This window comes from Dendronephthya gigantea, unplaced genomic scaffold (assembly GCF_004324835.1).
Source record: "Dendronephthya gigantea isolate DGI-Jeju-01 unplaced genomic scaffold, DenGig_1.0 000009F, whole genome shotgun sequence".
Lineage (NCBI taxonomy): Eukaryota > Metazoa > Cnidaria > Anthozoa > Malacalcyonacea > Nephtheidae > Dendronephthya > Dendronephthya gigantea.
The window spans coordinates 1,395,136-1,408,043 of record NW_021163019.1 but is presented as its reverse complement, the minus strand read 5'-3'; the positions used below and the strand labels follow the sequence as shown (position 1 = coordinate 1,408,043).

The following is a 12,908-nucleotide window of genomic DNA, read 5'->3' as shown; positions in this document are numbered from 1 at the left end:
TGTAAGTTACTTCTCACGTGTTTTTTCAAGTGTTGCGGATGTTTTGGTCCGAAAGGTGGAAGACAAAACTACTGTGGTCCTGGATGTACTTCAATCAATGGAGGAACAGTAATGAAGAATGTTTTTGTTTGGTTTTGGGTGAGAAACAGAGTGCCAGAAAGACTTTGGAAAAGATGCATGGAGTTTTCCATGAAGAATTCAGCAGGCGTATCTGAGAAATATTTTATTGATCCAAGAACTGGTACTGCACATAAGGTGAGGGTTTGGGGGAAACAGCCCAAGAATGAAAAAAATAAATTAAACACCTGATTTAATTTGTTAAGGGTTCCTGTTCAGAGCAATTTAAGACATTTCTCAACGAGGGTGTAAGTATATGTATAGATACATAAATACAGGAAGAGAAGACGAGCACAGGTAACTTTAAGGAGCAAAATGAAAAAAACAGCAGATTGAGGGCTCATAACATTTACAAGTATACTTCATGTAAATTGAGAGGAATGGTGGGAGGAACATGTAGAGATGAGTACAGTCAGGAGTAAACCCGAAACTTTAATGATCAACATGAGTCCTCTATAAACATTTCATGTAGACAATGACTGTAGCCGACAAAAAAAGGTTTAAAAAGATCCCAAACGTTCCTGGTCTTCTCTCGTATCGTAAAGATAATCAACAACTTTATGTTAATAATGGATCAAAGTGGCAACCATTAGATAATGAAGGAGAGGTAATCAAGTTCGTTTATTGACAGTATTTTTATGCAAAATTGTTATAAATATGGAAATGCTCAGTATTCATTTTATTCTTCCAGGTTCGACAATTACAGCAAGAAGTTAAAAGTCTAGAAACACAACTCCAAACTCAAGGGAACTTGATAAAGAAGCTAGAAAAGGGTAATTCAGAAACGTATTGATGCATTTAAATTAGACACGCCGCATGCATGCATTCTAAAGACGGCTTTTTAAAAAAATTAACGACTTTTACCTGTGTGAAGATTGCGTCAAAGAGGGTGAATGGAATCAGTTTTTCGTATCATTGTCTACATGTTAAAGTTCAGGTCAAATCTGAGGTTCTGCTCACTCAGGGTCGTTTAATGTAAAAATTGCCCAAATTTGCATGTTTTGTATTTTCTGAACAAGTCATAAACTCAAGTTCATTTAGAAGCGTAGCTAACCTAAATAATGTTAGATATCAAGACATGAGCCGCGATTGACGCCACAATTTTAAAGGTTCGTTTACATATGGACTTAACTTACACTTTAAGCTCTATAGTAACAAAGCGTTACATGCTTCACAGATATTTTAAAGTTACCCGTATTCAACCTTACGAACAACGGTTCCTACAGACGACGGTGGAAATTTTATGTAAATGCCACCCAAAATTATCAGCTCCTGCATTCTCTGAATGGTGTTATTGTCGAAATTTTGGGAATACCGATCAACTCAAGGAGTTGCATATCATTGAAAACAATGATTAGCCGACAAACCCGCGTTATCTGGGAAAAATCTTAAACGATTCACTAAATCTAAAAAACAACGAATATTAATAATCTTGACAATAACATATAATTTGCTTTAAATCAACATCAACTCGATATGAATCTTTAGTAATAAAGTGTGTTACATTCCACAGATTTACAAATTTATCCTTCTTGTTCAACATTACGACAAACGAGGCCTACAGCCGATAGTGGAACGTATTTGGTGAGTCCCATTCAAGGACTCTTAGTTTCAGTATTTTGTGACATGACTTCAAAGAATGGTGTTGGTGTGACAGTGATTGGACATGACAGCGAATCAAGAACACTTGTAGATGGATATGAAGCTCCAGGTTCTTACAAGAGAAAGATTAAATATGAAATTTCCATGGAGCAGATTGTTGCCATTATGAAGCAGTCCAAGAATTGCGAGCAGTTTATAAAGTATGAATGTTACGAAACTTTATTTCTAAACAATGGTTATGCTTGGTGGGTATCACGTCAAGGTTCAAAGATGAATTACTGGGGTGGAGCGGCAGTCGACAGTGGAAAATGTTCATGTGGAATGACCAACAGCTGTGCAGGTGGACACAAATGTAATTGTGACAAGAATGACTACGCATGGCGTGAAGACAGTGGATACCTGACAGACAAGAACACGCTGCCTGTTACTGAACTGAGATTTGGAGATGCTGATGGTCATCAACACAGTAACGGAGAAAGAGAGTCTGGTTATCATACACTGGGAAAATTACGTTGCTGGGGTTGAGAGGTTGGAGATCAAACCTGATGTGATGAATATGTTCTTTGCATGCGATCAACTAAAATTCGAAAAACTTTTACCTTAATTTTTTATCAATTTCAGATCGTTAAAATCAGCCAGTTGCTATAGTAATGCGTATATAAAATAATGCGTATTTTGTCTTGTTTTAGAAATACGCGTAGGAACAGTGAGATTGAATTATATTAAATCACATGATTAAATGCACGGATGCACCTCTGTCTCGTATTAATCAAGTTTTCTCTTACTTTTTAAAAACGAAACCTTGACCGAGTAATCTAGATGGAGCTAGCCCCTTTTGAACCTTCGAGACAAATGGTCTCAAACAAAGAGTTTAGATTTAATATTGGTTTTTGCTCGTGAAAAGTTCAGGGTCTGAACTAAGGTCGAATATAGTTTGTATTTGAACCAGCCGAGATAAAAATGGCACAATACGAAAAACAATGATCATGCAGATTTTACGATAGAAATGCAATTGTTCACGAATTAACATATCTATCAACATAAAGAAATCATAATTTGAAAAAAATTAGCCTGCATCGTTTCAGCCTAAACGACATTTCGCTTTTTTAATTACATTTTACACTCAATTCATCTGCAACTCATTACTGCAGAGAGCGTTGATTTATCTTCTCATAGTCTCATCCTCAAATTGATCAAAATCGCCTTGTTTTTCTATTCTCGTATTCTTAATTAAAAACAGAGTGTTTCGAAGCACTTGCACATACACAGACAGTCTGCTCAGCTATCAGTTCCGTCGTATACGAGACCGCATTTGGATTTAGCAACGACTGTTCAAACGGCTCTAGCTCTACGGCTGTTCAGAGTTCAGAAACTCGTTGTGGTGACAAAGTCGCAAAGATTAACCGAGCTTTCGCAGGTATGCCTTACGTCATTTGTGATTTTCTTTCACTTTCAATGCAAATAGGTTTGTTTATGACAATGTGATATACTTGGTAGGATGTCAGTCGGACAGATACACACATATGGCTCAAATTCATTGCTAATATAAGCGATAATGAGTGATGTGGGTGCATTTTGTTTGGAATATCAAGGGTGTGAAAATATACTAATCGTAATACATTTCTTCTAAGTTCCCTGCCTTGGATATCAACAAATCAAATATATTTTGGTTTAGGGAAAACCCTTTGTTTTATAGCTAGGTCGTGAAAGAACATATGAACTGAGGTTCCTTCGTATAGATTCTTTTACCTGCAGGATTTTCGCTTAAATTTAGCAAATTTTCGCTTGGCTGACGGCTGTAGTCGTTCAACACATAAACGCGAACCTCTACACTAAGTATCTTCATCGCGCAGTGCTAAATAATTGCCATTAAACACCGATCAAGAGCCACTTGAGTGACTTGACATAATTATTCAAAGCTAACTCGTCAATGATGGGATTTATTACACGAAAGACCTTCAGATTCACTTCATGGCAAACCGCTATCGGCAAACTCTAAATTGCATTTGAATTTAAACTCTGCAAGATTTCGCCATAGACAGTAGTTCACACTCCATACTTCATATTGCACCGACAAATTGTCCCAACTTTAATCAGCAAAAAGTTGACTAAATTTGCCGTTTGCGGCTGGCGGTTTGCCTTCATAAATTTACAAAACCGAGCGGACTGACATAAATTTACAAAAGACAGGCATGGCAAGGCATTTCATTTCAGAGTTTCAAAACACGCGTGACATGCTGGTATACTTTCAAAATCCTCGATCAAGGTTATCTTGCGCAATATCATCTTGCAATCGTTTATATTAGCCTACATCAGGTAAAATATGTTCAGCGCGAATTTGATTTCATATAATAATCTAGACTGACTATGCGGTTAAGAAAATTTTTATGACTACCGTTCGTCTTTATACCGGTGTCAGTACTTCCAAGTGTTTTATAGTAACATAAAAGGTAAGCAGTCGAATTTCACAAGTTATATAATGCAGACGAGCAAATTGAGTGCCGGGTGGTCAGCTCTGGACAGAGTTTGGATTTTGGTCGAGGATGCAGCTTTGAACGGCCCGGTCTCATATGGGGCGAATCGTTTATGATTGAGCGTGCATCTGTTCATTAGCTTCTACGTGCATGAATAAGTCGACATTCAACTTTAAATATACACAATTAAAATTTCTCATCTCAAATGGCTTGGCATGAAATTGTAATGAAAGACGACTTAGGACTTGACAGGACTTCCGAACCGTCTGGTGACGTCATACCCCGCGCAAGGAATGCATTTGAGCATGTCCCGGCGTAACTCTGCGGTTATAAACTGAACACTGCTACGTTGTGTATCAATTACATGCCAGACACGCAAAGAGACGTATTATATAAATAGACGTTATCGATTCAGGAGGATATTCCGCAGAAAACAGGTCAGTTTTATCAACACCACGGTAGTTCTCACAACCAAGTCACATTCACATTGCATCTGTTTAATGTTCAACTATATTTTACTGAAAATTCGAAGCGGTATAAACGAAATAGGGAAGTGAACACCCTAATATACGAACGTGCGGAAGAACTTTTCAATCAAGTTGTATATGATTCGCTATGTTATATGGGTGTGGCGTTCTTAGAGTTACGTTAACAGGAACACCGTTATAATATACGTAGGTTCACTCAAGTAAGCTTCATATAACTGCAGAGCCACTTTAAATAAAAGGAATTTATAAAAAATGTAAATCTTTGCTTCTGAGTTCAAGGTACTGTACTTAGATAAAGAATTCGCTCACTTAAATAACTTTAGACTAACCGATATTTGCGATACCATAACCTAACTATATGTATGTCGCGTCTTATGTAAGGTATCTTTGTTTATCGATTATCACACAGCATTAGGGTAATCTCTGCATACTACAGCAGCGACAGACGAAGATATAATCAACTATACTTCGTCCGGAGAGCCTCGTATCATTGGGCGCAGGGGAGCTGCTAACTCGATCGAATATGCTCATATATCAAATGTTGGCAGAAGTTCTAGATTACGTGATTCAATCTGCAATCCTTGACCTCCCAGCAGACGCGCTGTAGTGTCGTGCAGATATTTCCACGATAAAATATCATGCACCAGATCCCAGATCGTTCATACCGTTTACGCGAGGATTGTAAACATGCAATCCGTTGTTTTTCGCAGAATGAAATAAGATACTGTTGAAATTTCCAAGTGACACGCGCCGAAATGCTTTAGGTAAAATCCATTCACACGAGAAATGCAAGCATAATATATCGACTAGCTTCAAGGAAAAATTATGGATCGCATCGATTTCATTACTTAGCTATTTTTGTATCCTTGGGCCTATCCGGATTACTTCAGTAAAGTTAAGACCATTACTTTACGCATATTTTTCGTTCCCTACTGAATATCATATACTTATGATGGGTCAACAAAGTCAATTCAATTGCAAGCCGCAATTTATATAAAAAACGCGTCATATAGAAAACGCGCTTCCTTTGCAATAGAATAAAGATTTCGCGAGAGCCTATATATGATGCTTTCTAAATACGATACCTAAACTATCGTTCGTCTCTGATTGCTTTGAAAAACACGAATGTATTTACACAGCCGGGATTTCTCATAATACTCTCATGAATAATATTGTTATGTATATACGTCTATCTATCCGTCTTAACAGAAATCCTCTTTTATAAATAAACTGATATACCATTTGACACTGACTAAGCTGTTGGAGATGTCACGCAATTTTTGAACAAACAAGATTTAGAATGCACTATAAAATTAAGCGCTTTTCACTGATGTTATCATTTTCATTTTTTATTGCTCTTTAACATTGACTTACGTCTGGACAAAGTATCAAGTAGGATTTCTGCTATAGCAGTTATACTGGGCAATGTGTTTTTCTCGACATTCTTTATCTCCGACACAGCATTAGACTAGCGTGTCGGCTGGCTGCCATGCATAGGTAAGGATCTGGCATGCAGACACAATATTTCAAATATGAAAATTGGAGTCCTGTTTTGCTTTTGGAGGGGGATGATAGCCATAAAAGGCAAGAAATGTCTCTTATTTTTCCAACTTGGCATCAACGCTGAGCGTTCATTCACACGCTTTATATCAGTTATATGAGTGCTTCTCCTAGTTCAAACACCAATCAATATTTTCTGACCATTCAGTTATCATATCAGCAGACAGGCACGACATATGACCCCGTCTCATATACATTCAGGTGTTTTGACAGTTTTCCTAATTCCTTTCGCTTATACACAAGTGTTTTTTCTGCCTGCTCTTTCAAAGGCTTATATTCAGCTGATAAACGCGTTCTCCATATTTTCTTTGTACAGATCTTTCAGTAGATAAACCTAATGAAATTCAATTATTTTTCTGCTGTGATTGCTTTTTGTATCCGACAAAAAATTAAAAAAACGAATATCAGCACTCCATAAGGAAGTCCAATATAGAAGGATCTATACCTCCCAATTTAAATATGGAAATTTGAAAACCAAGTGCAATATAAATAGCCCAAGCTATTGTTTGCACACAGCGTGTGGTGTGCAGATTATATACAGTTATGTTTATAGGTCTAACTGCGTGGTAATTTACGTCAAACTTTCACCGCAAGATGAGGTCAGACATTTTAAAGTTCAAATTGCCTTTCGATATACAAAAACAAGTTTAAATGCTTTATGCTGTGTGCAATGTAAATTCTCTCAAAAATTCGTGCTATCTCATCCATATAGTGGTATTTAGGTTTAAACAGTTCCTTCTTTACGATTAAAAGTTAGTAGTGGGTTTTGACTAAGATATGCGCTTTGTAGGAAATAAGGATTGTGGTTTTCAAGCACGTGCGTCAACGCATTCGTCACTAACAATCTATTGCATGCGCGTAAACGGTTATACATGCATATATTCGAATGTCATCGCGTTGACAAGCTATTATGTCATACAGGTATACACGCGATTATTAATTCAACAACATAAACACATGATCGCATTTTGCATATGTTCTGTCATTTTCACGCCCATGCAGCGCTCGCTATAAAGCATATTTTCCAGCAAATATCATTATGCCTCCTGGCCAGCTGCCTGACGGGGTCTCGTAGTTCCGACAGCGAAGACCCGCAAAACTCAAAGCTTATCCAAGCTGTGTGCTGCTGTGCGTACGCGTCAGCTCGCAAAGTTCGCAACCTTTTATTATGATGAAATCTATGTAATTTGCAGGCGAACAAAGAGAGTTCGAGCAATTTGCATCGGTCGTTGTCAGAAGGCATTGTAACGCTAATTCATCATCGTCATATCTATACTTTCCCATTTAGCATTGCGTTTTCAGTTTTCATGAGGCCAGACGGACGAACAGCGACGCATCTCGACGTGCCGGTACACCAACTCAAATTGGGTCGAAGTAAATCGTTGAATAATCCCCGTACGTCCAGCATTCCCGCGATGAGCGTGCGCCCGAAGAGGACCTTCAGCCTACCGAACAGGGAGCGAGCAAGCTTACCGATCGTTCAAATAAATTTCTCGGACAATGATCGAGTAGAGGAGGACAGCTTCAGCGACAAAGAGTCGGAGAGGACTGGCTATACGATTAGCACAGGAGAGTACGTTTCTAGCGGAGGTAAGAACTCGGGAGGGAAACAACGCTGTATGCGTGCATGAACTTAACGTATCTATGACGTCTGTGAATCTGTCGCTTACACGAAATTTTCACCTTTAACTCCGGCATACGACATACGCTTTTCACTTGACGAACTCTGTGAAAATTTGCATTTTGCAATTAAGGTCAATTCTCACTACTATGCGGCTATATCTGTCAAAAATATCAATATTTGCCCCGAACAGACTGTCTGGAATCTGTGAAAGACAACAGTATTTTTTTTCCTTCGACTGATACGTATAATTCATATATGATATCCGCCTAATCTGCGAAGAAAATTAATTGTGGCAGAACAGACGCAAGCTAATAGTATAATATTGTATTGTAGTTTTCTAAAGACCATACGCCTTCAAAACAAACGAAAGAGTTGCTTATTCAGGGGATATATTACCTATAATTCGATCAAAAATCTAATATTTCAGCTTAAATTAAGGAGCTGATTTACGACTGAAGGCATATTTAATTTTGTGTACGTTTTTCGGAACAACTATAAACAATATAAATGAATGAAAAATAAAAGAAAAAAAGCTTGTTCTCTATAGGTGGGTAATATCTGTAATATATAACTATTGTTTGCGAAATTAGCGTTTATTTACTGGGATATACATGCATATAGTTTTATATAGATGTAGTTAAAAAACTATTTTGCTATATGGGCAGTATAAAGACCTCGTATATATATACTTAAAGCATCAAATTTTCATAATTTTTATAAAATATATTTCAGTGCAACGCCAATAGTATTCTTTCGACAAGTGTCATTTTCCAAGTGGAATTTTGTTCCTATACTGTATACATATATAATACAATATAGCCAAAGGCGAAAAAAAAATTTAAAAAACCTCGAAGTTTTGAATGTTGTGGATAATTGATGGAGATTGGTCTGGAAAGAATGACAAATTACATGTTTTTGCGATCCTTCGCGTGCAGATGCTGTGAGATGCTTTCTAAAGATATGTTGTTTTTTTCTTTTTGACGCTATAAATATCTATGAAACGACAACTATATCTATGATTGATTACATGCAGTTAGTTCATGCAAAATAGGGTATGCTTGGGGAAAGATATATTTGCAGTACTATATATTTTTTAAGATATTCTGCCTAAAATTGCTGTGTATATATATAGACAAACAATACATGCATTCTGCCATATTGCTTTTTGAGTCTCAGTAAACGGTAGAATTCAATTTTATCACCTCAATCAAAATCCACATATACTTATTTTTCATAAATTTCACTTTGTAATATACAATTTTCCTGATTGAAAACACAAACAGCAATTTATAAACGGTGTCCAAAGAAACATAATTACCAGCTGATATGTCATATATCAAAAAAGTCCATATATAATTTCGCCTTATCGAAGAATATTGCACGACAAATATGAATTTATATAATCATTTGTATTCTTCAAAAAAGCTCGCCTGCTGTTTTCATGCGCTAACAAGCAGCCACAAAACTTGCGTTTCCATGAGATTATTCCTCGCTCCGTATAATTAAGAAAATCAGCATCCATTTGCTTGTACAAATTCTAATTGTGGTTTCTTCTTCGGTTCATTTTGAAAAGTGAATTTTCAAATTAAGGTCAACTTCTAAAAGCAGACCGCAAACGCTGACAATCGCTGATTAAGGGGAGCATTAATAAAATATGCTAAATTGCCCGCGCGCTAATTGAATATACGCAACTAGCTATGCATGCATGCTAAATGATATATCACTTTCGGTACGAGTAATGACATTGTGCAAAAATAGCGATATATATGCTAAATATACGATGAGAAAAATTCTTACCTGCATGAGAAGCGATCAACTCATATAGCTTTTCATGCATGTTAAATTTTCAAGCACCGAGTATTTAAGTTGGCCCGATTTGATTGGATAAGGCTAAGACGTTATCAAAAAAGCCTTAGGGAATTATAAAAAGATATCATCTGATTGGCTGATATGCATGCAGTATATTGGAACATGCAATTATTATCATTCACGACTGACTTCTTTCTTTTTCGCTATAGGGGAAGCGATGGAACCATTATTCGGCGTGCTACTGAGTGTTATATTTCTAATATGGTCGTGGATGCTGGATGCCTTCGACTTATAGCGATATAAAAATATGTAGATATTTATTATTCATTAATTGGATGTACATAATTAAATTAATCAATCCCTCGAAAACTAAACACATTTTTTTTCATTCAAATTGGCGATAAAGTATTCAAAGACGGGAGCTAAATCATGAATATTGTAGCCGACTTTGACGGCAATTGTACTGAAAAAGGTCTTTGCTTCAAATTTGAAAGGACATTTTGTCAATAAACACTCGCTTGTTGCGAACGCATTTCGAGAACCGGTGGCAGATAGGAAAACGCGATAATGGAAACTCGAGTGTTTTATCGCCTGTAAAACGCGCCAAGTGTTTTATTATGACATAAAATACGAAATATGCTCGATGCTCTTAAAGTGCTTCGGTAAGCTCTTATTGAGGTAGACAACTTTCGCGAAATAAGCAATTTAACCGGATAAAAAAAGCGTGCAAACTTCATAGTTCAAATTTCCCCTAAACGAACAAGTAAAAATGTGGCATTAGCTTTCGTTTCTTTCGCCCACATCGTTTACTAACTTCAAATTTGCATAAGTGACCGTCGGAACGGGAATTATTACCGATAATGCAGGTGTCTTGAAATATTGGACTTTATACCTATATGCATGTTTAGTGGAACTTTCGCAAAAAGACGATGGGCTATTGATGAACTACACAGATAAACACTCCTTTAGAAAAAACTGCTGTAAATAAAGTATAGTGACCTTATTTTTACTGCAAATTGTATTATATGCATTTGAACATGTGTGATTTTTTGCTAAAAGCTCTTAGTTTTTTTAAATTTGATGGATTTTTAACTGCTGTAGAAAATCGACAAAAAGCTTTATTTTAAAAATAATATAGGAAATGATAGACAATATGGTAGGAATTAGAACTTTGATAAACAATACACGGAGAGTATGCTACAGCGCAGACAGTACAGTACAGTACAGTACAATACGGTATGGTACAGTATGGTACAGCGCACTACAGTACAGTACAGTACAGTACGGTACAGTATGGTACAGCGCAGTACAGTACAGTACGGTACAGCGCACTACAGTACAGTACAGTACGGTACAGTACAGTATGGTACAGCGCAGTACAGTACAGTATGGTACAGCGCACTACAGTACAGTACAGTACAGTACGGTACAGTATGGTACAGCGCAGTACAGTACAGTACGGTACAGCGCAGTACAGTACGGTACAGTACAGTACAGTACAGTACAGTACAGTACAGTACAGTACAGTACAGTACAGTACAGTACAGTACAGTACAGTACAGTACAGTACAGTACAGTACAGTACAGTACAGTACAGTACAGTACAGTATGGTACAGCGCAGTACAGTACAATACAGTACGGTACAGCGCAGTACAGTACAGTACAGTACAGTATAGTACAACGCAATACAGTACAGTACAGTACAGTACGGTACAAAATGGTACAGCGCAGTAAAGTACGGTACAGTACGGTACAGAACGGTACAGTATAGAAAATAAAACAATACATGCATCCACAGCATTTCCATCAACAGTTCCTAGCAGGAACTTTCATACCAAGTTACCCATTTAAGCCTTTAGTCGAAATATCAAGTTTTCTTGTTTATTTTAAGATGTTTTTATACGATATTTCATTGACAAGAAGTCGTTCAAAGACGTTGGTTATTTTGTAGTTACGAAACATTCAAGTTCTCTTTGACTTTGTACTGTATTATACAACCGGCGCGGCACATCACTATGATGAAAGGTCTCACGTGAGTATGATCAGTAGAATATACAAACTATAACATACTATAATATAGTAAACCGTCGTTAAAAATCGTTTTATAAGTTTCGGTCGCTGAAGGTGAGCTCATGCAGACTCAGACGTTAATTGCGACAGAAGAGGAAATAGCAATTATACATCAGTAAAAAAATGGAGCCGGAATAATTATGCAAAAATAGTCAGCCCTCGTAGACAAATATTTAAGAAATATTAAGAAATAGTAAACATTTTCTGTGTTTCTACACAGTTCGAGAAATACGCCTGGGAGTTTGGGAGAACGAGAAATAATCAGTGGGAACTCAATATAACTCAAAAAAAGGTTTTGTACAAATATTACTTCGCTTACAATATTACATAACTTCGCTTGTCAATTTCGGCGGGAAAAGTCCCGTGGTTCTATTCTTGGGTTTCATGCATGTGACATCATTGCTCACTCTTGCTCAGCATAAGGGTCGAAGCAATTAAGGTTGACCCCCACTCAAATCACTACGAAAACAATACGTGAAACCCACCAATACAGTTATAAAAACACGCTTCTCGACCAATCATCACGCGCGTACTATAAATGTTACAAAGTTATATAGAAGGTCATATGCTAATAGAAATGCGAAACATTCCAAACGAAGGTTTCATTTGTAAATATAGAACTCAAACTGCTTGATAAAAAATTGCTATTTTTTATATACCACGTCAAATAATTGCTTAACAACTATAGAAGGTGATTGTGTTATGATCACGTCGTAGACTATGTCTATGGTATAGTTTTATCGCATAAATAAAATGCAGCGATTTTCCTTAAGGATTTGGTGGAAAATGACCACCTTGGACAAACTATGCAGCCAAAAATGGAACTTTAGGCTATAGCTGAGAGTGTCTTTCTTATAAAACGTACATTGACATTCAAAATCAGCCCATTTCAACGATTTGCATGGTTCGTAAAAAATGACATAAAGTCTCGTGTTTCATACTTCGAATTCAACAATAATATTATGATTTCATGAACTCGTTTGAAATTTCGTTTGAGAAAACTGAAATTAAACGAAGAAAAATGAAATACAAATTGCTTATAAAACATGCAAGAGCTTGTAAATTGATTAATTTCTACCAGTTTGAAATGTCTTTAGCCTATAATACCGTTTGAATAGCAGTATCGATCCAGTTTTATATAGAGTTTACGGCCGCTGGGAAAG

At 36.7% G+C, this 12,908-nt stretch overlaps 1 protein-coding gene, 1 long non-coding RNA gene and 1 pseudogene across 4 annotated transcripts in view; 2 read left to right on the top strand and 1 right to left on the bottom strand.

Annotated features, from left to right (window-relative positions):
- LOC114517772 overlaps window positions 1–2,455 on the top strand; it is a 70,840-nt gene extending 68,385 nt beyond the window's left edge. For both annotated transcript variants that reach the window (XM_028537590.1, XM_028537591.1), the window contains exons 8-12: window positions 31–255; window positions 324–365; window positions 590–724; window positions 809–890; window positions 1,631–2,455. In XM_028537590.1, the coding sequence (XP_028393391.1) occupies window positions 31–255; window positions 324–365; window positions 590–724; window positions 809–890; window positions 1,631–2,244 (1,098 nt within the window). In that variant the 3' untranslated portion in view covers window positions 2,245–2,455. The remainder of the gene's footprint in view (window positions 1–30; window positions 256–323; window positions 366–589; window positions 725–808; window positions 891–1,630) is intronic.
- A 514-nt stretch (window positions 2,456–2,969) lies between these two features.
- Window positions 2,970–10,772, top strand: LOC114517802. Of its 2 annotated transcripts, none has more exons than XR_003686432.1 (3): window positions 2,970–3,136; window positions 7,530–7,831; window positions 9,884–10,772. It is a non-coding gene; the product is annotated as an uncharacterized LOC114517802 (long non-coding RNA). The 2 variants fall into 2 exon arrangements; XR_003686431.1 differs by lacking the exon at window positions 2,970–3,136 and adding an exon at window positions 4,217–4,630.
- Window positions 10,773–10,935: 163 nt separating this feature from the next.
- Window positions 10,936–12,267, bottom strand: LOC114517630 (annotated as a pseudogene).
- Between the last annotated feature and the right edge of the window lie 641 nt (window positions 12,268–12,908).